Source organism: Pseudochaenichthys georgianus, chromosome 22, assembly GCF_902827115.2.
Source record: "Pseudochaenichthys georgianus chromosome 22, fPseGeo1.2, whole genome shotgun sequence".
In the NCBI taxonomy this organism is placed as follows: Eukaryota; Metazoa; Chordata; class Actinopteri; order Perciformes; family Channichthyidae; genus Pseudochaenichthys; species Pseudochaenichthys georgianus.
The window spans coordinates 18,552,180-18,578,223 of record NC_047524.1 but is presented as its reverse complement, the minus strand read 5'-3'; the positions used below and the strand labels follow the sequence as shown (position 1 = coordinate 18,578,223).

The 26,044-nt window shown below is 43.1% G+C and overlaps 2 protein-coding genes across 3 annotated transcripts; one reads left to right on the top strand and one right to left on the bottom strand.

The window, feature by feature from the left end:
* Positions 1 to 90: 90 nt before the first annotated feature.
* LOC117467834 (TOG array regulator of axonemal microtubules protein 1) lies at positions 91 to 13,636 on the bottom strand. Of its 2 annotated transcripts, none has more exons than XM_034111709.2 (22): positions 12,962 to 13,636; positions 11,241 to 12,409; positions 9,304 to 9,370; positions 8,153 to 8,281; positions 7,732 to 7,995; positions 7,357 to 7,619; positions 7,025 to 7,248; positions 6,762 to 6,862; positions 6,453 to 6,671; positions 5,813 to 5,982; positions 5,561 to 5,732; positions 4,753 to 4,980; positions 4,274 to 4,397; positions 3,852 to 3,957; positions 3,424 to 3,659; positions 3,118 to 3,276; positions 2,832 to 2,958; positions 2,304 to 2,419; positions 1,969 to 2,152; positions 1,637 to 1,856; positions 1,446 to 1,532; positions 91 to 1,337 (listed from the first exon to the last, which is right to left on the bottom strand). In XM_034111709.2, the coding sequence occupies exons 2-22, from the start codon at positions 12,261 to 12,263 to the stop codon at positions 1,084 to 1,086; spliced, it is 4,473 nt and encodes a 1,490-aa protein (XP_033967600.1). In that variant the 5' UTR covers positions 12,264 to 12,409; positions 12,962 to 13,636; the 3' UTR covers positions 91 to 1,083. The 2 variants fall into 2 exon arrangements, with proteins under 2 accessions (XP_033967600.1, XP_033967602.1); XM_034111711.2 differs by having other exon boundaries at positions 5,561 to 5,729.
* A 664-nt stretch (positions 13,637 to 14,300) lies between these two features.
* On the top strand, positions 14,301 to 25,970 carry LOC117467839 (kelch-like protein 28). The gene is made up of 6 exons (XM_034111717.2): positions 14,301 to 14,444; positions 15,328 to 15,588; positions 15,689 to 16,326; positions 16,453 to 16,896; positions 21,733 to 21,941; positions 22,613 to 25,970. The coding sequence occupies exons 1-6, from the start codon at positions 14,436 to 14,438 to the stop codon at positions 22,774 to 22,776; spliced, it is 1,725 nt and encodes a 574-aa protein (XP_033967608.1). The 5' UTR covers positions 14,301 to 14,435; the 3' UTR covers positions 22,777 to 25,970.
* The last annotated feature ends 74 nt before the right edge of the window (positions 25,971 to 26,044 follow it).

Genomic DNA, 26,044 nt, shown 5'->3' with positions numbered 1-26,044 from the left:
AAATGTTATCGCTTTAAATGAGCCCTTTACAGATGTGGTCAAAAAACCCATTTCCCGATCACATTAAGACATGAATGAGACACCTGGAAGTTGGTTTTACAGAAATAAAACACTTTATTTATATATATCAATCTGTCTTTGCTCTTGTTCACAAACAAGTTCAATATAATTTAACAATTTGATGAGTTAAAAGGCTACTTGAAGACTGGCACTATACTGAGACAGAATCAGATCTGAGCCTTCACTGTTTCTCAGGCAAACGCAGGAGCAAAACTCAGCTCCTCTTCCTCTCACCCCGTCCAGGAGAATTGGTTCCATTTCGATCTAGGCATCAGTGTTCATATATACATACATACATGATATATGTATATTTCCTTAACAAAAATAAAACATTTTGATCTTGCCAGTACATTTTGGTCATGCAAAAAAAGGAAAGACGGTACCAACTCAGAGCATCATTAACAAGACTTTTGAAACCATTACACTATAGATAAATTATAAACTGTACCATTAAACAGTATACGATTACAGATTAAGCTAATACTGTGCAAATACACATTTGAACTGTACAAGAGTATTTTGTACTATTCTTGTTAATCTCAATTCACAAAAAATACAACCACTACATAAGACATTTTCAAAATATGACATTTGAGGAAACAGCAAAATATATACATCTTTCAGGTCCCTGTCTTTGTGCATTTCAATCTCAAATTCTGTAATAGTGTCTCTGATTTGTCTACAGTACATGTTTAGATTATGAAAAGAAAAAAGCAATGACAATCATATAATTTAAATGTAAAACTCATGAAGTCCATCATGATAATGAGCTACCTTTTCAAAGTGCAAAGAGAGCAGGTTGAGTATGTGTAAGACCTGAAGTCTGTATGTTACCATGCTTCCGTACCAGAGGAAATCTCACTGAGACAACATTAAGAGCTCCTTCTTTTAAAAGGACTTTCTCTTTATTGATATAAAAGTGCAGGCACTATAAGAAATGTAGAACATCTCTGTCTTCAAGTAAGGTCAGTGTTAATGTTCTTCTCTTCCAACATTAGGGCGTGCTTGGGTTCTGTTTTACCTTTAGGATACGTTCCTCAGGATCTCGTTCAAACCTTTATGGACATTGGCAGGCTGGGAGGCAGCACACTCCGTCAGGCTCGACCCCATCTGGGCGTGAAGGGCTTGGCACAGGTTTGCGGTCGCACCCCTCACGCTGCCGCCCCGGCCATGAATGGTGCCACTGTGGGTGGAGGTGCCCAGGAGGTGCCACAGCAGAGGGAGCACCTTCTGCTCCACCATCTGGGGCTTGCGAGGATAGAGCTCCGTCACAAGTTCTGGAAGTAAAAAGTGAGAAGGAACAATAGGTGGTGAGAAAAACAAACTGATTTAGAAGCCAAAGGTGAAACTAATAACAGTGTTCAGACTTTTCCCATCAAACCTACCTGCAACTTTTTCAATCATGTCCACCTTCGCTTTGCTGTTTAGAAACTGGGCTTTTGTGCAAAAGGGCTGAAGAAGAAGACTTTTATCTGTCATGGAAACAAAAGAAAGTCAAATAAAGACATGTTCTCCAAAAAGACTGAGCCTCTGATTTGACTTCTACCAGAAATATTTGAATGCTCAAAGTGAGTACCGAGATTTAGGATAAGTGCATTAATAGCTCCAATAGCAGCAGAGTAAATGGCGTTGTTCTTGGAGTTGAGGTGATTGTCCACGATTGCTGGGACCAGGATGTTGACTACTTGGGACAGATTGTCCTTCATCAAGTGGGAGATTTGCTGTAGGGACTCCAGGGCGTACAGGTTGACCTTGCTGTTGGACTCCTGCAGCCGGGCCTTGAAAGCATCAAACAACTGAAAGAAGAAGTTAAGAAGAGACATTTTTTAGATTTTTAAATATAAACAGTCTGATGGTAACTGAGAACCATGATGAGGAAATATTTATAGGATTTGGAAAAGCACTGACCGGGTATATACTTTTGATGACCATGTTGGGGTTGTGCTGGCAGTCAGCCGCTAACTGGTCGATTCCCTTGATCCTCTCTCTGAAGTCTTTTGAACCGAGCAGACTTGAGATCTGCTTGATGTATTCTGTCTTGTCTGCAATACTCTGAGTCTGAGATCTGCAGCTGTTATGGCTGTTCGCCTCCCTGTGGATAATTCAAAATACATCAAATGGATCACTTGTATAAACCTACGAGTTAAGCTTGAATAACGTACTTCCTATATGCGTTGTAAAGTCTAAACTTCTGCTGAATTTGGGCTGTACAGTGCTGCTGTCCTGGTTGATTTCCCACCCACCTGTTGGTCTGCTGGAGCGGCTCTCTGGTGAGAGACGAGGCCCTGAATGTCCCGCTGCCTGGGAGGGAGCGTCTACCCCTCGCTGACTGGGAGTCTTGAGGAATCTCACCAAGACCCTAAGAAAAACAAAAACAATCTCCAGGTAAGATTGCGGTGTAACCTTAAAAGGTAGGGTAGGTAAGAATGGAGAAACCAGCTCGAGTGCACTAGAATTTGAAAGTACGCAGCCGAAAAAAATCTGCCCCTTCCTTCAGACTTCCTTACAGAGCCCCTCCTCCAACACACACGAACGCGCACATGACCAATGAGGGCACGAGATAAGTTGATGATTGGTCGTGCTTTTCACAGCGCCACGGCTTCCACAGATGACATTTTTTAATGTATTTATTGTCAAAGCATTGAATGTATTCATTGCTATCGGGATGTTAAGAGCATTCCATGGAATATAACAAAAAGTGTTTCTGAAGTGAATTACCTACCCCACCTTTAAGAAATAAAGGTTAATAAAAACACAACAAAAAGTCGTACCTTTGTCTTGAGAGTGAAGACGGTCTCTCGGACTGCCGGCAGGTCTTTGGTGGGGATATATCTCTCCAGGATCTTGTCAAAGTCAGGGTGGGAGGACAGTGACAGCAGCATTCGACGCCCAAAATACCTGTTTGTTAAACCAATATGATAGTGAAAACTCACAATAATTGAATATCAAAAGTCTCTGTCATATGTACATGTTAGTTCTCAAAAAAAGCAAGTATGTGTGCACGTGAATGAGGCCCAGTAGTCCCATTTGCAACTCTAAAGCAACAAATTGGCATACCTGGGTTCCTGTGAGGAGTCTTGTGCGAGTTTGGTGACGGCAGGTAAGATTCTATCAGTGAGATCTTTACCTCCGGACAGGAGGCGGGCGGCACCGACCTTCTCCATCAGATTAGCCAGGTGCTGGGCCGTACATTTTCTCACCACTGGGTTGAGATTACTGTCAGAAGAGGAGAAAACCATTCAGCAATCAAAGATAGAAATGTTTTATTGGGTGTTAAAAATAGTGCAAGGGTACCACGGAATTTCTCAACCGTAAGTGTGTGAAACAGCACTTTACTCTATTTATGTAGAGATAACTACTGACCTGAGACCCCCAGAGAGCAAAGCATTAATTCCTCGAGTTGGTGTGCAGTGCTGAACCATGCAGTCCAGTGCTGCATCCACATCCTGCCTGATGAAGGCGTTACTCTCCCCGGCCTTCAGCAGCAAAGCCTTGACTGTGCCATCCAGCTCCTGGTCCATGGCCTTCTGCAGGTGGCTGTACATGTCGCACAGCGTACACACTGCGACCTTGGAGACACTTGACCGCAAGTTCTTTACCTAGATGAGATTGTCATTATAAATACCTAACAGGAAACTGAGTCATTCCAGGCAGTCAGCCAGGATATCAAGACACTACTAAGACACAGATATCAAAATCGGATATCGATATGAATCAGGGGTAAGGCATTTCAAGTTCAGAAGACAAAATGAGAAATTGATGTGGGAGCGTTATACAACAAGTTAATCTACCTCTTGAATGAGAACCAGGCAGACGTCATGAAGCCTGCCCTGGAGTGTGTCTGAGTGGTAGTGAGCCAGACTGCGCAGGAACGTCAGACCCTCGATCTTCTTCTCCCTGAAGAAAAAGAATAATTTAGTAGACCATTTTTTTGGGAGACATTTTGTTGACAAAGTTTCGAAATGTCATTCCCGTATAATATATGTTGACTAGCGTTGTCTCTTTAATTAAAAAGGTATTTTACTGACATGACATTTAATATTTTTCTATTAATTCAATTATTTATCTAATCAATGCATGCAAAATCAAAGGTTCATGCTATTCTATATCTTATAAACCGTTATCCTGGATTTGAGTTATCAGCATAAAGGATTGTAACTTCTATTCCCAGAGCAGTGCAGCTGAGGCTCTGTAGCGTGCAAGTGTTTCTCACCAGTCCTCGGAGCTCAGCAGGTTAAAGCTCTGCGTCAGTGCCAGGTCAGGCTTGGAGAAAGGACACAGCTCAGGAAGCTCAGAGAGGGTTTTCTTGTGTCCCGGAGTACCAGGGGAGAGCTCGTCTAAATGAACAGGCAGCCCACAACACATAGATTTAGTCTCATGTTACATCTCTATCAGTGTGAAAACAAGCAGCGCGTATGTGGGTGGCGGTGCATTAACAGTAGGTTGTCAAAACAGAGCATTGTGGAACATTACCCAAAGCAAACATCTTATTCACCCGCGCTCTGACAGTCTAATTAATGTGCCAGCATATAATTTCCATAAACAAAGGCCTGTTGAAGCACTGGTTCATCTATTTATAATGAGGTGGAATAATGCTGAAAGCAGGCCAGTGTCAGACCGACTGAGAGATCGCAACACGATAAAAAGGTACAGTGACATTTTTTGTTATTTAAAAAACAGAGAAGCACTTACCGGAGCTGTGAGAAAGTGATGGTCGGGTTCTGCTGAGGCTAGGGGCCCTCCTTAGACGGGACTGATTTTTGGAGTTGGGGGGCACTGTGGGGGGGCTTGGCTGGTGCGGAGGAGTCAAGCATGTGCTGGGGCTTTGGGGTCCCAGTGGGCTGGTGGGACTGATAGGGGACTCATCGGAGAGACGCTCAGCTTTGGTGGATGCCAGTGTGCTGCCGTTCAGATGCAGATCTACAACCAAAACAAAAACCTAATGAGCTTCATATGTGGATGATTTATCTTAAGTACATGAGGATACAATAAAAAGACATTAAAGCAAGATCTGCTTAGGAAGCTCAATATGCCGGGTTCCTACCTCCTTTCCAAAGATTCACTCACTTCTCCAGTATTTTAAAGAAGCATTTACAGCATTTTTTCCGATATTAATTCCAATACAAATGTTTTTACACAAAGTTAGCTTTTATAATAATAACGCCTGTGTTTTGACACTATAATATAAGTGCCAATTCAATTATATGTCTACCATTGAGGTTATATTTAGTGGTGTTGTACTGACCCTCTCAATATACAATTAAAATGTTGAAGGACTTTCCGTAAAACCTTTAAATCCCCACATTATAATACAAGGTTTTCAGCACCTGCATAAACCTTATGCAACAAAAAAAGTATACCTTATAATGGGCTGTGTTATACATTTATAATTGCTCTAAGTGAGATTCTAAATTCTGACTAAAATTCGAATTATAAAGAGGATAAATTAAATTAAAAATAAAAGCACTTGGTTAAGGTTTCCAAATATTTCTTCTCTTGCCTTTGATGATTAACTCTCTGTTCTCCTCTGTGGGCGAATCCGACAGCATCTGCCTGACTCGGTGGCGGATGGTGTCTCGAGAGACGTCCGCTTGACTGCACTGCGCCTCCTGCTGATCCAGAACCTGCCGCCGCATCTTATCCCGGTGGAACCTCGCGTTCTTCACCCTCTGCTTGGAAACAAAACAAAGCAGGTGGTAACTGGAAACTTGGTAGGATGTACTACTATAGCACTGGAAAAGGTGTGACTAACCTTAGCCTCATCTGGACGGGGGCTGTCAACACAGTCCAGGCAGCTGCCAGACAGAGCATGGCTGTAGAGGCCAGCTGAGAGGTCAGGGGGGGGGTTTGCTACAAAATCACCCTGCTCCAGTGACGAGGGGACTCCTGGACGGCCTGAGGACACTGCAGTGCCGAACACGCCTGAGACAAAGAATGATGAAGGTGTTTGCAGGGAACTTAAATGGGTTATTGAGACCTTCTCAACTGCTTAAAGAACCTGTAATAAGATGTAATCAGAATTTTGCAAAAGTGGAAAACAAAGGTTTCACCAATAGTTTTTTTGTTTTTTCTTAAATTGGTTTTGAGAAAGGCCCGAAGAAACGTCTGATCCGTGTAATACTTAATAATGAGAAATCTAATTATCCTCGTAAATTGAAAGCGTGTGCCTGACTGTTGAGTCCTATCTACAGGTTATTGTACTGCCAATGAATGAAGCCCAATGCCCACTTAAAATACGTTGGTTATGCTCCTACATAACTGAGGCATGGCTTTGGGGAACAAATCACTTAAATCTCAATATGTTAAAACTCAGCTAGAAACCTTTCAGCAACATAATATTGGACAACTCATTGATGACATATGGGAACAAATCAGGATCTGCACAGACTGACCTCTTCCAATGACTCCTTCAGGCAGATCCGTAGCTAGTGAGTTCCTGTCTGACCTTTTGGCAGGCTTCAGAGCTCTGACTGATTGCCGGAAGTCCTGTTTGACCAAAGGAGGGGCGGGTCCTGTTGAGTCTTCCTCAGTTTTGATTGATCCGTTGGAGTAAGTGACTCTCTGCCCAACAACACCCACCTCGGAGGACAGTTCGTTTCTCTGAGATAATCCTTAATAAGAACAAAACAAAAAAAGAGACTTAAAAAAGGTTAACGAAACAAAAAGATTTATTGAGCAAAGCCATGTTTTTCCATGTATACCTTGAAGGCTGCTGAAGTCCATGGAAACAGAAGACCTCAGTTTCGCAGAAGGCACTCTTGCAATGCGAGGCTTCATTCCTGAAGAGGCAGAGTTTCCTGAACTGTTGACAGATATAACAAGGGAGAAATTATGCTCCAAAGCTCCTTAGCAATGTGCAATACATTTAAACAACCCCAAATGGGAATCAGGTTATCACTGCTACAGTATAACTTGTAACTGTTTCTGAGAAATGCCTGCTAATATTTCTGCACTATTTCTTTACCTGGCTTCGTTGCCATTGAAGCTGGAGTTGGCGACTGAGCTCAGACTGGAAAGTCCACTCTCACTGGTTGAGCTGGTTAGCATTGGAGATGTGTGTGATGGCGAGTCCAGGCCCAGGTCCAGCCTCACAGCGGAGTCAGGGCTGTCTGGATCTGAACTGCTAAGGCTCACTTTGGCCCTCTTCTTTGCTGCGCTGTTGCGCAAGGAGCGCAGGGAGTTCAGCATCTGTGATCAAAACACAGAAATTGGCAGATATGAGCACTGAGGAATTTCATTAACTCCTGCATTAGCACACTGTGTGTCTCTTGAAGTGTGTATTGTGTGTTCACTGACCTCCTGCATGTCCAGAGGGTCATCCTCTTGAGCATCAGGGTTAACATGAAGGTCCTTTTCTAGCTGCTGATTCTGAGGGCTTCCTGGAGCATTGTGCCTCTGGCCATTATTGGAGTGTACCTGCTCTGCTGTTGGTACAACAGGAGAGATAGAAAGGGTTGCCCTGGTGCTGCTTAGAGCCCGGCGAAACGACAAAGTGGAAGAAGAACTCATGAGGGAGGCACGCAGAGGCCGGGGAGAGCATCTGCTAGAGAGAGGTTCTCCTAGAGGGGCAGGGAGGAGAAAACACAGATGATACAAAGAGGCAACAACATTTTAACATTCAGCTGACACATCTCATGTCAACTTAGTTAAAATAAAATAAGGATTAATTACCCTTCGCTGTGCTGGCTGTGTCTCTCCAGGGGCTGCCGTCTCGCTGCTGAGGGGTGTTCTCTCTCTTATTGGGCCATGTGTTGGACATAGAGAGGGAGGAGTCTGCGTGGCGGCGGGATAGTGACGGAGTAAGCATGCCTCCAGGGAGTGTCGCCAGCGGGTAAGAGGGCAGGAGAAAGGATCCGGATGTGGTGGGGTTCGCGGGGAGGGAGAACGTGCGCTCAACACTGGGGTTCCTCGAGAGTATGCGCCCCTTTGGTGCCACTGTGAGACAGAGGAGGATTCACACATCAGGAACAGATACAAGGTACAAAATGATTCAATACTGGTGGGATGTTTAACACGATGCATTAAAAAGGGAATTTTAAAGGTTTGGACATCTTTTAACCCAAGCAGATCAGTCAAGGTAATGAGTCCTTACCAACATCCTGGTCAGAGAAGTTGCAGTTTTTATAGATGTCAGTATCCAAGTTGAGGCTTCCACTTCTTCTGAGGCGTGCAGGGGACTCTTTCCTCCTGGGGGATTGCGGCTTTGGAGGCTGTGCAGGACCTACATGGAAAGTAGATTTTGTCTTTCATGCTACAAACCTGACAGGGTCGCAACCATATGCAAATACTGTTAACAACACTAACTTCACTTCTAAAGGTTACACTGCTCATGTATAGTCTGCTTCTAAGTTGTATGATACATTAAAGTAAATTATATATGTTTTGGGAAATCATTTCACAACATAAGGTTATACTATAAGGCAATGTGTTATTATACTCCAATAGTTTCATTGCAAATTTTTTTTGCCTCAGTAATTTACTTTGCAATGAGTAGAGGAATTCATATTCTGGTGGTACCATGGGGAAGAATTTCACATTTCCGAATCTTATTTGAGACACAATTTAATGATTTAATGGCCCTGCGTGACTATAGCTGAACACATTTTTAAATCGAATAAGTAAAAAATATGTTCCAGAACTTTTCTTGAAAAGTTCTCAAGTGCAGAGATTAGTAAATATTTTGGTGCATTGTTTTTGGTGCTTCAGCGTCAAGAACAGCCTGCTATAAATCTACAACCTTTCTATAGTGAGCGCAGCTGTAACGCCACAGATTTTCTAGGCTGGACTTTCTATTGCAATCGGCTAATTGCAAAAGCTTCTTGGCTCTGAAATTCACCCAGAGTATAAATCCCACAGAGTAGGCCTACTTTTACAACATGAGTGATATTTAGTGGGTGATTCTTACTTAAGCAATACTGCAACGCGGTCTAAAACTGTTATTACATTGAGAGCATTCAGTGCATCTGACCGTGAACATTTTACAGGAAAATTATCAGTTTTTTTCCAGTTAGGATACCTTGTGTCCATCAGGCTAATAATATATTCACTTGGTGAATATATTGGACTTTTCTGGCCTAGCAACCATGCTCATCTCAAGGCATGTGGTAACAAGTGGCCCAGTGACTCCCTGACTCAGCACTCTAATCCAATTTAAAGACCGATTTAAAGTTCAGCTGCAGTTGACCATGACTTGTCAACTCATGAGGAATGCATGCGAGTAATGGTAGGTGTATTTGTACTTACTGAAACTGGGAACGTAGGTCTCTGGACTCAGCTTTCTAGACAGGAGAAGGAAATCCTCACTGGCCACCTAGACAGTAGACAGAACAGCATTATCCAACAATAGAGGATGAAGTTCAAATAACTAAAGGAAAGCTATTCTTAAACAAACAGGAGTCCAAGTGTAATTCCATCCACTTGCCTGAACAAAGGGATGCAGCATATACTGTCCAGCTCAGACAAGAGACACTGGCATTTAGTTGGAGCCCAGGCTACTGTAAACAGACTTAACTAAATATACATGAAGCCTCTCGTGAAACTCTATCTGCCGACCCTTGAAATCATAGTCAGAGATTAACAAATCAAGTAGAGACAGAAGGATGACAGATTTTACATCAGCCTCAGACACAGAGTGTGTGGTTATTCCCACTGCCTAAAACCTGATCAGCATTGTGCAGCACTTAGTGTGATTGCAATCAACACTAGAGCATCTCTACTGTAGGCTAATTTTATTTACTGTAGGCTAATTTTATTATATGTACAGCACTTTGGCTCGACCAAAAATCGTTTATAAATGTGCTATATAAATAAAACTTGATTTGATAGAGCAGCAAACAAGCCATGTTCTACAAGCATAACCCTGTGATATTACCGATTATGTTTCAAACCCCCTTCAGTAAGTGTGCCGTGTGGTAATGGGGTTGCTGGGAAACAGACACTCCTGTAAACATAAGGTTTTTCAGATAGAGGCTCTGAGCTGGATAATCGTTTCCAGAACAAAATATGGTCAATTAACGCAACAAAGCCACTCAACTAAACCAATAGACGGTATTGGAATAATGGAGTGTGTTTCACAAATCATTCTAGTTTGTTAGCCAATACAAATAATACATATTTAACATTAAAGTGGTAGAATAACCTCGATTTTTTTCTCAAGATGTTCGATCATCCTCTTGGCAGCAGCAGTGTCACATTGCAGGAAAATGAGTCACCCATTGTATCACTTCCAAGAATAGTCTCAGTGAGATTGTACCTCCCTCGGTTCATAATGATTTGAGAGCCATATATTAAAAAATACCATATAACCTATTGTTACACTGCCAACAGATACAGACTTATTCATAATCATTTAAAACCGAAAAACCTCTGATCGAGAATAATAAGCCGTCTAGAGAATATGCAATCATGGAAACAAGCAGAGGTTGATTGAAGTGAAAGCTGCAGAGCTCATTGTAGAAATATATAACTATATTTCTGCTGCACCCAATCCATACTGCATCATGAGGGGATTAACTAAATTCAGGTTTTTCTCCCCAAACTTTCTGTGAGAAGATTGGCACCTCTAAGGTTTATTTTTAGATTGCGGTTTATGGATGTGACGCAGCTTGTTCAAAAAACAAGTGTGCAATTCTGACAGTAAACAATCGCTCAAAAGCCCCGTCTTCTGGAGATTAATTTTTACCGTGGATTAGCTTCATCGTTCCTCTGTTAACTGAGCAAAAAAGAAAAAGCATGCACACAAAATATCCAGTCCTCCCATGCTCTTTGTGATGGCTGTACTTGTTGACTGATTGGTATAAAACAAACATAACTGCCTGGTCACTGAAATTCTCTGTATTTTCAAAGTTAATGTGAAAAGCACTTTGGCAGTTACCAAATGACTGATTAAGCCCTACTTGCATTGGATTTCAAAGAGTGGAATGAGAGGCTGAACTCAGCTTGTTAAGTCAATAGGAGCTTCATTAATGTCAATCAATGGTAACCGAAAGAACACCATTTTGATCGGTTTTCTTGGTAAATTAACCTTCAATATACCAGAATATCAATTAAAACTGTTCTCATTTAACATAAATCAGAGTCAGTGCAATCATATGCTAAATCTGGTACTGTTTCCAGGTGGTTTGATTATCACAAGAGATAATAAGTGAGAATATTGTCTACACAGTAACGATGGAACCCACCTTTTCAGAGTACTTTCCATTTAAATGCTGGCCCGTCTGACTCGATGAGAAGCCCGACATCTCCCAGGGTAGTTTGTTCTTCCCTTTTCCCGCGCTGACAATCCTTCTTTGAAGAGGAAGGTCATCAGTAAGGGATCCTAAGCTACCATAGCCATACAATCGCTCACAGTCTGGTTCAGTTCTGTGGCTCCTGGCACTGCTTATCCGCCCTCCGTTCATCACCCAGTCCAGATCGGCCCCAGAACCATGCTGCAGGGTGCACCGGTGTCCTGGTTTGGGGACCACCAAGCCATATTCCACTATCCCCTCTGAGGAGAGTTTAGGAAGGACGTGCCTTGCTCGTCTTGCCTGTACAGCTGCCATAAGACCCTCTGCATCCTCATTGAGTTCCACCATGTCCACAGCTTTCATTAGAGGCTGTTTTTTCCCTGTGTCAAGGCAATAGTCAAAAATGGCAAACAGCTCAAGGGCGGCGTGGCGGACCTTCCTCTTGTTGTCTGCCAGGTATGGTGCAATCTCAAAACAAAGCTTGGGGATGTTGAAATCTTTTCTAGGATGAGTGAGCATAGCTGCCATGATGATGTTAAGGACATCTCCCCGTACCCTTGAATTATTTTGTTTCAAGTTGCAAATCACAAGATCTAACACTTGTTGTGGTGCAACAGTTCTAATCAGCTGTCGGAAAACATTCATGTATTCATTTCTTGTGATGGTGCGAGTGTCCCCTAGGGTGTTCAGAGCCACTAAGACTATCTGCTTGAAATATCTGTCTACACCTGTATCTAGCTTCTGAATAAGTAAGTTTAAAACTTGTAATGTGCCATACAACACTTTAAAATTACTGTCATCCAGAAGCCGAGGGAGGAAATTAATGAACTCCAAAATACTGCCGGATGGGACTGATTCTATGTCCACTTCGGACAGGATCTGTTTAAGCTCTTCCACCCCATTTGTGCGATTTTGGTAATTCTTCAGGTCCAGAAGCAGCTCATGTAACTCATGGGAGATCAATCCAGGTATCATTATTGATGGTCTTATGGTTTCTGTCAAAATTGAGAATCCAAAGAAGCAAACACAAGCCCGAGAGGACAATAATATCCCTCCTCTTTAATTCGGGATTTCATCCTGAGGTGTCGTTGGTGATGGAAACCACCCTCCTGGTTATCAAGCTGTGAATGTAAAACATACAAAAACGCATGATCGATTCAATTTCCATTTACTCAAGAGTGTTATGAGGAAACAAATGGCTATTAATGTTATTGAACATGTTACACAACCACATAAATGTACAGATTTTAATTGACATAGTGTTTCCTCTACATTATGATCATGGACTACCGTTACGTTAGAATAGAGAGAATGGATACAACAACCACTTGTGGCTCTCATGCACGGTAGTCATCAGCAGAAAGGTTAGATAACATTAACTGCTACATAATAACATTACTCCCTGTTATTCTAACATGAGTTAATAAAATGCGTGTCAATGGGAGTCTTAGCCAGTTATACAATACTAATGCGTCCAATGGTCTTATAATCAATCCCTGACTAAGTTACACCGTTACCGTTACAGCCTACATGAGTTAGCTAACGTTACCAAGAACCTTGGCTAACGATAACTGCAACACTCAAACGGTGCTAAGCTAACTGCGCTAGTGTGGTGGGTGGTTAGTGCTGGCTGACTGAGCTAGCAAAGTTATGAAAACAGCAGGAAAACAGACCTCGCATTTCTCCTGATCCTCTTCCGTGACGCTCGACGAGTCTATCTAATGTTACGTCGTCCAAATGTCCATGTCAGGCTGCGGCGGCTACGGTTCTCCTAAGTGCAGACATTTTCCGTGGATGTTTCAGCTGGTATGTCTGGAGTGTTGAATGTTTGAAAGCTACGGAGGTATTCACACAGAGAGGAGCCCACACACACACACACAACACACACAACACACACACCGAGGAGGCAAAATGGCGAATACATGTCGCAAACTGAGCGCTTCCATGGTGACGCGAGTTCCAAGCTCCTCAGTCTCCAGGCGGTTCATCTGCACAGAGCAGCGGCGTGGGCTCCACAGGCAAACAGAGTGGAAACACTCAGATGTAACAGGACAAACTATGTCCTTTTAACTAGTTTTGAACTCCACATATATCTATAGAACTATTATATTAATATTACCCGCCCCTCTTGTTAGTGTGCTGTTTTATGAAATATGTTTGTTTATGAATTGTGTGTATATATGGTTCTATTTGTAAATGCTGCTTCTGTTTAGTTCTTAACTGTGCCCATGTATGCTCACTCAAACTAAAATAATTTTCTTTTTGCTATTCATGTATGATATATTAGGAAAGAAAAAATACTTATTATTTTTGTCTGAGCTGACTGAAATGTAGCAGTTTGTTTCAAATATGTATTTGTGTATGGATATTTGCAATTGCCCAGAGCTTTAGCAATACTGTAGTGTCATGCTAATAAAGATATTGAATTGAAAATTGATAAGGCTGAACCCTTATTTTATTACAGCTACCTTTAGTATATTAAATATGTTGTACAATAACATTTACGTTTACAATTATGTTAAGTTAGTCACACTGACTAGTGGTTTTCTTTCGCTCCGTTTTTTTACATGTCTATAATCTTAATTTAAGTGTTCAAAATACAATAATAACAATGAAACAGTTAAAGGTATAGTATAGTATATTTAATTAATTACTGTATGCTTTATATTTAACTTAAAGTCTTTATACTCTGCATGCATATGTCAGTATAGAAAAAACAATGTATTACCTATCCTGTTATGCATTTGTCATAAGCTGTTAATGATAGGTTGTACTACCATAACATACACCTTTTTATCTAATTATTTGTGTGTGGTATAAAAACATTCATGTGTGTAAGTGTGTTTTCTCGTTATCATAACGGTCTAAATAATGTTAATATTTCTTTATAAAAAGTTGTAAAGTTTACTATCGTTATAACCATAGACATGGCTTGTAGCTTTTCCTTGACTGTGAGTGTCGATTTATTTTGAAAACACCGGAAGTGGGAGTGCTGCTCCGACAGCTCGTTATTATAAGAGCTCATCTGTAGCTCGGTAGCTAGGTTGGCAGTAGGTTGTTTTCTTTATAGCCGCCTGGGCTTCCCACTCATCGCTGCTGAACTCCGCCACTGCAAAATCGGTCATTACAGCGGCACACAGACGGACTATGTTACAGGTTTGTTTTGCTTGCTTTGACATTATGCGTTGACAGCTACCTGGCTATAACGTCACGTTTTGTATCTGTCAGCCATGTTACTGTATATCTATCAAATGATTCAGCTAACCACAGTAACCGTGTTTATTTTTAGCAGCTAACCTGCGCCGACTGCAGTGCAATGGCACATATATAGGCGCTGTGTATTTGCTGGAGTCGATCATTGTTGACGATACGATGGTGACATCGAGGTTTATGTTAATGTATGGAAAATATGCGGGGGAATATATTTCTGTTTCTGTTGGTTATTTTTTTTACAGAGTGTAAGCTAGCGCACTCGCTGTCTTCTACTGTAAAGCTAAGAGGTAACGTTAGCTAGCGAGTTTTGATGTGGCCATGTCCTCCGTTCAGAAATCAAGCCAAGGCCCCAGTCAACAAAATATAACAGTTACTGTTACAGTGTCTGAACAACATAAAGCTTAAATGCACAGCAGCATTAATGCGGTTGGCTTGAGGTTAACCACAAACGGTATGCTTATTGCTTATTAACCAGTACGGTTAGTTCACTTTAAGTAGCGTTAGCACTGGATTAAGAATATCATGCTTATTTAGCTTGCCTCACAGTGCACTGCTATGCGTGCAGGTTGTATTACATACTGTATAAGTACAACAAATATCTTAATGCATCATTCTGTTTTTCCTCAACGCTTGCTGTAATTACGTCATGTTGAACAGGACTTTCCAGGCTTGTAGTTGCAGGGACAAGATAATGGTTCATTTACATGATGATTTACAGTATGTCCATTGGCTGGTGGTCACATGTCAGTTAATCAGAATATTCCACTGCATCACTAGCCTTCACAAAATGTCAACAATGCACTGATATGTGGATTCCTGCTCTCAGATGGACCAGCAGGACCAGTCCTATATGTTTGCCAGTCTGAAACGGCCTCACTCCGAGCAGCTACTGCAAGGCCTCCAGCTCTTGCGGCAGGATCACGAACTATGTGACATTGTCCTGCGTGTGGGTGATGCCAAGATCCATGCCCACAAAGTAGTGCTGGCCAGCATCAGCCCTTACTTCAAGGCCATGTTCACAGGTAACCTGTCAGAAAAGGAGACCTCTGAGGTGGATTTTCAGTGCATCGATGAGACTGCCTTGCAGGTATGCTTGGACACAACACACACACACCATATAAACTGCACTGATTCACTGCTGTACTGCTTTTATTTTTTATGTGACACCTTTACTCTTTATTTTCTAGGCCATTGTCGAGTATGCCTACACTGGCACCGTGTTTATCTCCCAGGAAACGGTGGAATCTCTGCTACCGGCTGCCGACTTACTCCAGGTTAAGCTTGTACTTAAGGAGTGCTGCTCCTTCTTAGAGAGCCAGCTGGATGCTGGGAACTGTATAGGCATCTCCCGCTTTGCAGAGACGTATGGCTGTCATGACCTGTGCCTGGCTGCAACTAAGTTCATCTGTGAGAACTTTGAGGAAGTTTGTTTGACAGAGGAATTTTTCGAACTGACGAGGGCCGAGTTAGATGAAATCGTGTCCAATGACTGCCTTAAGGTGGTCACAGAGGAGACTGTGTTTTACGCCTTGGAGTCGTGGATCAAATATGATGTAACTGAGAGACAGCAGCATCTATCCCAGCTCCTGCACTGTGTTCGCCTTCCACTCCTCAGCGTCAAATTTCTCACTCGCCTATATGAAGCCAACCACCTTATACGAGATGACCACGCATGCAAGCACCTGCTCAACGAGGCCCTTAAATATCATTTTATGCCCGAACACCGGCTTTCCTATCAGACTGTGTTGTCGGCGCAGCCCCGGTGTGCCCCCAAGGTTCTGCTTGCAGTAGGAGGCAAGGCGGGATTGTTTGCAACATTAGAAAGGTAATAATAATAATTTAATGATCTATTGACAACTTTCCAAATTCTGAATGATTTCTTGCTTTTTTATTTTGTGTATTTAAAAACAAAATACAAACTAACCAGATGACATTAATCTATCTCTTGCAGCATAGAAATGTATTTCCCTCAGACAGATTCCTGGATAGAACTGGCCCCTCTCAGTGGACCCCGATATGAATTTGGAGTGGCAGTGCTGGACCACAAGGTGTACGTGGTGGGAGGAATCGCGACACACATGAGACAGGGCATTAGCTATCGGAGGCACGAGAGCACAGTGGAGAGCTGGGACCCCGAGAGCAACACCTGGTCTTCGGTGGAGCGCATGGCTGAGTGCCGCAGCACACTGGGGGTGGTAGTGCTGGCGGGCGAGCTGTATGCCCTCGGAGGCTACGACGGCCAGTACTACCTCCAGTCGGTGGAGAAATATGTCCCCAAGTTGAAGGAGTGGCAGCCTGTGGCACCCATGACCAAGTCCCGAAGCTGCTTTGCCACAGCAGTGCTGGATGGCATGGTGTATGCTATCGGAGGCTATGGCCCGGCCCATATGAATAGGTAAAACCACTGAGAATTGAACTCTATGTACCTGTGAATATTTACTTTATGTTATGAGATGTCAAACACAAGGAATAGTTTGTAATCTAATTACTCTAGCTGACCTGTGAACTTGTATGAGAGATTTTAGTCTGTGTTAATTGTGAAAAGCGAAATATTTCATCCCTGTAATTGGACACCAGCAGGTTAAATGGGCATGTGTATTAAGATGAATAATTATCTTTAGATGACCTAATGTAGAAAAAGGCCTAATTAATGCCATCTCTCAGTAATTGATATGATATTTAGCACATCTCTTTCTCACCCCTTTCAAGTGTAACTTCTTTCATTGAAGTTTCTGTTTGATAAAAACACTGCAGAAAGCCACAAAGTGTCAAAATATGCACCTAATCTTGCTTTGCTCCTACAGATGACATTTGTCATTAGCAATCAAAGTTTGTGGTGCTCTACCACATCCTATCTATCTTTTTAAAATAGTCTTTAATCTCAGTGAAAATCTTGTTGCCCTTTTCAGACCTCCCAACCAGCTCTCTCCCTCAAAGTCTTGTTATTTATTACATAGAACTGGTAATCAAGTGAAGGATGTCGAGTGTTGCTGAGAAAATGTCCAGGATCTTGTTAATGAGTGAACAGAAGTGGTTGCTGAAGTTTCATGGAGATGGTGCCGACTGTCTGCTGCTGGTTAGACCTCTGTTGTTGCCGTGGATCTCTCGAGAGCAGCGCCTCTGTTGCTCGTTTCCTTGACTCCTGAAACCCCTCAGGAGAATGTGTTTGGATGGAAAATCTTTGGGGACAATTATTTTTTCTTTCCACAATGGCTAATGTCTTTACATACTGCAAAACAATCCCTGATTGCTAGCGTTCCAGGTACTGTCAGGGAATTTTTTTGTCCAAGTTGATGACTTGCCACTGCCATTAGTTGCCCTCTTGATAGTTGCATCATGTGTGGGATCACATATCAGACTTATACTGTTCTCTTATAAATGTGCAATCAACAATCAACAATCAAATATTACATTACATTTAGCTGACGCTTTTATCCAAAGCGACTTACAATAAGTACATTCGACCAGGAAGACACAACCTTGAAGAAAACAGAATCATATAAGTACATCAGGTTTCATAGAGCCAAGTATTTCAAGTGCTACTCAACTGGCTATAGATAAGCCAGTCCTTTATTAGTATATAAGTACTCTGTTAGTAATTCTATCGCTCGAGGTGGAGTCGAAAGAGATGAGTTTTCAGTATGCGCCGGAAGGTGTGTAAGCTTTCTGCCGTCCTGATGTCAATGGGGAGCTCATTCCACCATTTTGGAGCCAGGATAGCAAACCTACGTGTTTTTGCTGATGGGAACTTGGGTCCCCCTCGCAGCGAGGGTGCAGCGAGTCGTTTGGCTGATGCAGAGTGTAGAGCACGCGCTGGGGTGTACAGTTTAACCATGTCCTGGATGTAGGAAGGGCCAGATCCATTTGCAGCATGGTACACAAGTACTAGTGTCTTGAAGTGAATTCTAGCAGTTACCGGAAGCCAATGAAGGGAGCGGAGGAGCGGCGTGGTGTGGGAAAATTTAGAAAGGTTGAAGACCAGACGAGCCGCTGCATTCTGGATGAGCTGCAGAGGTCGGATGGCACATGCAGGTAGACCAGCCAGGAGGGAGTTGCAGTAGTCTAGGCGTGAGGTGACGAAAGCCTGGACCAGAAGCTGCGTCGCTTTCTGGGTCAGCTGGGGACGTATCTTCCTGATGTTGTAAAGCGTGTATCTGCAGCAACGGGTTGTAGCAGCGATGTTTGCAGTGAAGGACAGGTTGTTATCTAGGATCACACCCAGATTCCTTGCAGTCTGGGTCGGGGAAACAACAGAGGTGCCGATGTTGATAGTCAGGTCAAGAGTGGGACAATCTTTTCCCGGAAGGAAAAGTAGTTCAGTTTTGTCAAGGTTGAGCTTGAGGTGATGAGCGGACATCCACTGAGAGATATCAGCTAAACAAGCAGAGATGCGTGTGACGACCTGGGTCTCTGAGCGGGGAAAGGACAGAATTAATTGGGTGTCGTCAGCGTAGCAGTGGTATGAAAAACCATGCGGGCTAATGACAGATCCGAGCGAGTTTGTGTACAGGGAGAAGAGGAGGGGACCAAGAACAGAGCCCTGAGGGACCCCTGTAGTTAATTGACAAGGGTCGGACTCGGACCCTCTCCAAGTTACCCTGTAGGTACGGTCTTTGAGGTATGAGGTGAGGAGGGAAAGTGCAGAGCCTGAAACTCCAAGTTCTTGGAGAGTGCGAAGGAGGATCTGATGGTTCACCGTGTCCAATGCAGCAGACAGGTCCAACAGGATGATGACGACAGAGGAGAGGGAGGCTGCTTTAGCAGTGTGCAGTTCCTCAGAGACAGCAATGAGGGCCGTTTCTGTGGAGTGACCTGCCTTGAAACCAGACTGGTGCGGATCCAGAAGGTTGTTCTGATGGAGATAACAGGAGAGTTGTTTAAAGACAGCGCGTTTAAGTGTTTTAGACAGGAACGGGAGGAGAGAGACAGGCCTGTAGTTTATAACAGACGGGTTGAGAGTGGGTTTCTTTAGGAGAGGGTTTACTCTTGCCTCCTTGAGACTGTTTGGAAAGTGACCAGAAGTTAGAGAAGTGTTGATGAAATGGGTGAGAAATGGTAGAATATCAGGAGCGATAGTCTGAAGGAGGTTTGAAGGGATAGGGTCCAGAGGACAGGTGGTAGGGCGGGCAGAGGTAATGAGGGTAAGAACCTCACTTGGCGAGAGAGGGGAAAAGGAGGTTAGTGTGCGGGTGGAAGGAGGGTCTGGTGACCCATCGGTGGTGAGTCAGAAAAAGAAGAGCGAATATCATCAACCTTTTTTTCAAAGTGGTTAACAAAGTCGCTTGACAGAAGTGAGGAGGGGGGAGGGGCTTTGGGAGGGTCCAAGAGGGTGGAGAAGATGGAAAATAGTTTTTTAGGATTGGAATAGGAAGATTGGATCTTATCTTGAAAGAAAGTGCTTTTTGCCTGAGAGATCGAAGCAGAGAAAGAGGACGATAGGTTAGGAGGTCGTCGCGGTGTTTGGATTTCCACCGTTTCCGCTCTGCTGCCCTAAGGACGGTTCTATTAGCACGCAGTGCGTCATTTAGCCAGGGAGCAGGAGGGGACTGACGAGCCTGCCGAGATGTGAGAGGACAGAGAGAGTCCAGAGAGGATGAGAGAGTAGAGAGGAGAGTTTCTGCAGCAGAGTTTGGAGGCAGGAGTTGGAACGAGTCAGAGGAAGGGAGGGCTGAGAGCACCGATGAGGCAAAGGTAGAGGGGGAGAGGGAATGGAGGTTACGGCGGACAGGTGCAGGATGAGAAGAGATTAGTTTGTTATGTTTGGAAAGGGGTAGAGAGAATGAAATGAAGTGATCGGATGTGTGGAGCGGGTTTACAGAGAGGTTAGAAGTAGCGCAGTTCCTTGAGAATATGAGATCAAGGACATTGCCAGCTTTATGAGTTGGTGGGGACGGAGACAGTGAGAAAGCAAAGGCGGTTAACAGAGATGTTAGTTCGTCTATCTTCCCCGTCTGGAGGTTGAAGTCTCCGAGAAGTACAGCGGGAGGGCCAGTTTCAGGGATGTGTGATAGGAGATTATCCAATTCCTCCAAGAAGTCCCCCAAGGCTCCTGGTGGACGGTAGAGAACAACAATGGTTAATTGTATAGGATGGGTTACTATGACGGCATGGAATTCAAAGGTGGAAGGAGTGCAGTTAGGTAGCTTGAAGAGGGAAAAGCTCCATTTGGGAGAGAGCAGGAGACCAGTGCCACTTCCTCTGCCAGTGGGTCTGGGTGTATGGGAGAAGGAATATGCTGTGGAGAGAGCTACTGGGGTGGATGTGTTAAATGGAGTAATCCAGGTCTCAGTGAGAGCAAGGAAATCCAGGGTCTGCAGGGAGGCGTAGCCAGAGATGAAGTCAGCCTTAGGAACAGCTGACTGGCATTTCCACAGGCCGCCAGAAACTAGATGTTGGATGTCAGTGGAGCACGTGGGATAGACGAGAGCAGGCCGGTTATAGCGATTAGGAGATACACGGGGCCAGTGATAATTGCGAGAAGACACATGAACAGGAATGGAGAAAATACACATGATTATAGCATGAGGGGCTAGAAAGCTAAAGAAAAGAAAAATAAGACACCAGCAATACTTAGCTCAATCAGAGTAGGATTTGCCTCCTCTTTGCCACCCTCGTGACTCCAATGTCTGACGCTGAAGCTGACACTCAAGGAAAGAGCTACCTAAATGGACGGCTGATTGCTGAGTTCTCACAGCTGTGGTGCCACGCCCCTCTAATTAGTTAACTCTCTACAGCTGATGGGCGACAGCTGAGAGGCCCTGCCTATTTTAATGCATGCTTGATAGCCTACTGAGCCCTGTGTAACAGGTTCACGTGATCAGATCTGAGATTTAAAATATCTCAAAAGTGCCGATTTAGCTACAATAACTACAGAACAATTATACAGAGTAGAATAAATGAAATGGAGAAGTCTAATTAAACAAGAATATTACTTGCAGTGGTTCCTGCGTCAATAGGTATTGTCGCCACCGGGTCAAGATGCACAAATATGACTACCTATTGGTCCAATTAATTTTTATAGACAAATGAACTATATACTTAACTATAACTAAGTATTGCCAATTTTCCAAATAACTCCTCATTTTATTTATTAACTATTGTTCCACTTGTGTCTTTTTTCTAATGTCAAAAATGTCTGGGGCTCTGTCGGGGGATTGCATATTGATGGAAGATGACATCAGTTTGGACTTTTCAAACCATTGAGTGACTCTGCTGCCTCTTGTTCACACAGCGTGGAGCGGTACGACACCAGCAAGGATGCCTGGGAAATGGTAGCCCCCATGGCAGACAAGAGGATCAACTTTGGAGTGGGCGTCATGCTGGGCTTCATATTTGTGGTGGGCGGACACAACGGAGTGTCACACCTGTCTAGCATTGAGCGGTTTGATCCCCATCAGAACCAGTGGACAGCCTGTCGGCCAATGAATGAACCTCGCACTGGTGAGTTTACATTATAATGGTATAACTGAACCCCCCGTTTGTGTGATTTTTGAAAATTTGTTTTTGTTGACTCCTATTGGCATTATCTTAAGAGACTGTATGTAAAGACATAAAGGGAATGTTTAAACATTTTAAATATTTATTTTTCCTCTAACCTCTAGTGCAACTTTTTTTGGTGTGAGTTAGCGGCTGTTGGAGATACTAGAATTGCTATTACATACGTTTTTAAAAACAATAACTTAACAGCGTTGTCTTTTTGCAGATATCATGACCTGGCGCTTATGACAATTCACTCGTGCAAACTTTTTTTTTACATTGATATGATATTCCCGTATGATTTGGTAGAAAAAACAAGTTCCTACATGAAAATGCTCACAACTAGTTATGTGGATTATCTTAAATAACATTGAGTTGATGACTTTTGGAAAAAGACATTGCTGTAGAGTTTTTCAAATAATAATTTTGGGCACTTAATGTGCCTCAGGAGTGTCATACACTTCCATTGTTTTGGAGAGATGGCTGATATTTGGATGAACTCTTACTTTTTTTAATTTATAGTAAATTGGATCTCATCAGTACATGCAGACTATCATTTTAACCAAGATAATTGCATCCAGACAATGGTGGGACATTCCTGTAATTAACTTCACATGACTGACATTGTCTTGCAGGTGTGGGCTCTGCCATTGTGGACAACTACCTCTATGTGGTGGGCGGTCACTCCGGGTCTTCTTACCTGAATACTGTCCAGCGCTACGACCCCATCTCGGACAGCTGGTTGGACTCGAGCGGCATGATGTATTGCCGCTGCAACTTTGGTCTGACTGCCCTTTGACCCATGGCCCAGCCAGCTAGGACCCCATAAGAGAACTTAGACACAAAGACGTTTCTTTTTTGTTGTCTCCTCCTCCTCCCCCACATTCATCCTCCAGGTGCAGAGGAGCGCTGCACACCACAGAGAACACCGGAGGAGAGAGGGAGAGCCTGCTGGGTGGATGGATGTGCCAGGGCTAGCTGGCTGGCTAGATGGAGACCACAGACGTGGCTGCAGAGATGGAGAAGAGCTGCGGAACAGAGGAAGATGATGGGACGCCTGTTGTCACGGGCACAAGGAGACGACCGCTCTACTGCTGCTGGACCACAATGAGGACTCCGAGCCATTTCCCAGAGGATTGTGGGAGAAAACGTGTCACTTTTAGTTGTTTTCTGTTATGTTAGCAGACATTTATTTGTTCTCCTTCATGCCATCAATTGTGTTTAATACTTAGATTTTTTTTCTATTAATTTCCCCGCTGCAACTGGAAGCACGGGTTCAGATTTTGTAGAACACCACAGTTTGCTGGTGTATTTGTTTGAGTATGTGGTTGTTGGCCATGTAGTGTGTGTCTGTGTGTATGCTTGAGGGGTACATGCATGTCAGATAGGGTTGTTTTGTTACGTGTCCGGGTGCAGAGCTGAAGCTCGGGCTCAGCGACCCAGGAGTTCTGCATCAAAATCAGTGCTTCACAAAAAAGAGAAAAGTTGGAATCTTTATATTTTCAAAAAGGGCTGCCTTACACTCTTGTAAATAGTCTAAATAAAATATATAGATATGAATATATCCTTTAGTGCATTGCCTGTAAATGTGTGTGTGTGTGTCCCAGGGTCAGTGTAGAGGTGAGTGACAGATTCTCGAGAGAGCTTGTCGCCAGTTTCTGCTTCATCCTCGGAGCCATTTGATTCCCCCATGTTCGCTCTTCTGTTACATCTTCCTAAGGTCAGGTCATGCACTTGCTCCTCCTCACAATTGTTGAAATCGACCTTAGCCCTCCTTTCACCCTTTGGTCTGTACACAATACCAACTGGTGCTATATTTAGGATTCAGGATTCAGCTGTTTGTCTGTGTTGCCTCACACAAGTAGGTCAACCTCTGTTCAGCCTCTGCTACATTACTATGGAAGATGTTACTCATTTGATTTTGTTGCATTTAATAGTTGAATGGCCCTCAACCATGCAATAAAATAAAGCCCTACCCTGGAAGGAAGCCTGCGGTTGGAAAACTGCAAACTTCTGTCCACATAAATATCTAAAAGGTTGGAAATGTTGCACTTTAGATGGATTCTGTTATTTTATGTATCCTAATTGACATTTCCCTTCCCCACATCCTCCCTGTTTCTGGATATGAGCATGCTCTGCCATTGTCTCGATCCCCTGATTGGCTCCAACACTTGCTCTTTTCACTTACAAACTGAGTGAAATGTGATCCCCATCTTGCTCAGGTTTGAGATAATCCATTCGCAGCTTCATGTGAATTGCCAAAAAATGACTTTGTTTTTTTTGCTCTTTCCCACCTCCAGTGCTAGAAACGGCTTCCTTCGTGTGCCGCAATTTGAAACATTTTATTCTCGTCCTTATTGCTAATGTATTAGTAATGCACCAAGGGCTGTGCCAGCCAACTCAGGCCATGTTCCCTCTGTCCCCAGTCCTGGGTGTTGGGAGTGCTCCACTGGGTGTTTGACTTCCAGACTGGCTGAGGGTGTCACTATTGTGCCGCCTTTGAGGGGGTGGCTAGGCTAACAGAGAGGTCAAGCAACGCACAGCAATAGAGGGAGCGCTAGGCTAGAAAATGCTAGGTGAGGTGTGTGTTATGTTGAGTCACTTAATGTTCAAGACGTGTAGTTTGAGTCTGTGTGTGCGCTGATGTCTGCACACAGGTGAAACTATAACGGAGCTCTGCATTGCACTTACCAAACTATTTGATACATATTGTAATTTGTGTATATATGTTTAATTTAGGATAACGGCATTTAGATAATGCAATAAGACTTCTGTTCTCTCTGTGGATGAATAGCGTTTTTGTTTTTGTCTCTTTAAAAAGCCAAGGCATCTCATATTGCTGTAACAGAACCCCACATGGCATGTCTGTTGAATCACTGTGGACGTCTGATGGAACATCAAACGGTACCTTTGCCTCATCCCACCACACACCCTGTGTTGTCATTTTGTAGTGCATGCTGGATCATTTGTACAAGACATGTTTATCGAAGCAGATTCAGATTGATTGTGTCATTAATTGTAATTAATGGCCTAATTTAAATTGTATTTTTCTTTTTTAAATCAGCTGTTCTCATCACAAACGTCTTGTAAATGTTAGACGGGACATGTGCTCTTCTATTTGTACTCTAAAGATGTTTGTGAAATGACTAGGGAAAGAATTACTACAGATGAGATCTATGTGTCTTGCAATATTGTCATCTTGTTAAGTGTAGAGTACTGTCTTTACGATTTCTGCTTTATTTTGAAAGAGTAATGAATAAGCAACCTAAGGATATTCTGCGAAATGTTACTTTAGAAAGATGTGAATGACTTCTTTTGTATTTATTATAATTTTTGTATGTTCTGTAACCTGATTTGTTTGCTAATTCTGTGTATTGTACTAGATTGTTAGTTGCTTAACAGCCAAAGCACAAATCACGCAGGCGTAATTATGTGCTGCAGCCATGACTCATCCAGCACCAATGTTATGTACAGTGTCATGATTTGAGGTGTATATTAACTACTTATTTCGTAGGGACGATGATGAAAATATCTGCAAACGTGAATCTGCAAAAAGAAGGGATGTTGAAATTGAGTTTGCATTTTCATTATGGCCTAACCAATGTCATGTGTTTGCCACCACTCTCACCAAAGTGCTTGTTCAAAGAAAGCAGATGGATGACGAACACCTCTGGTCTGCAATGGACTGCCACTCTGTTTGTGTCTGAAAGAAAAACCCTTTGAAACTGATGTCAATGTTAGCCAAAAGACCACTCTGCTTCTTTTACATTTCCACCCCCCCCCCCCCCCCTCCATTGTGTGTCTGGAGTAAGGTGATGATCTTGAATTTTATATCCTGTGGATTAATACTGGAAGTACAAGATAACCTTAGGCGTAGAAACCGTAGCTTTTCACATTTTATCATGTTTTGATTGAAGACATTTTACATACATTTTAGTCAGTTTGTGTGGTGCAGTTGTACCCAGTTTAAAATAAATGCCTGCCTTAAAAGGTACCGTCTGCTTTTATGTGGCTCTTCTTGTTATACACATCCAACAAAAATAATCCAATACAAGTGTACTCCAAAA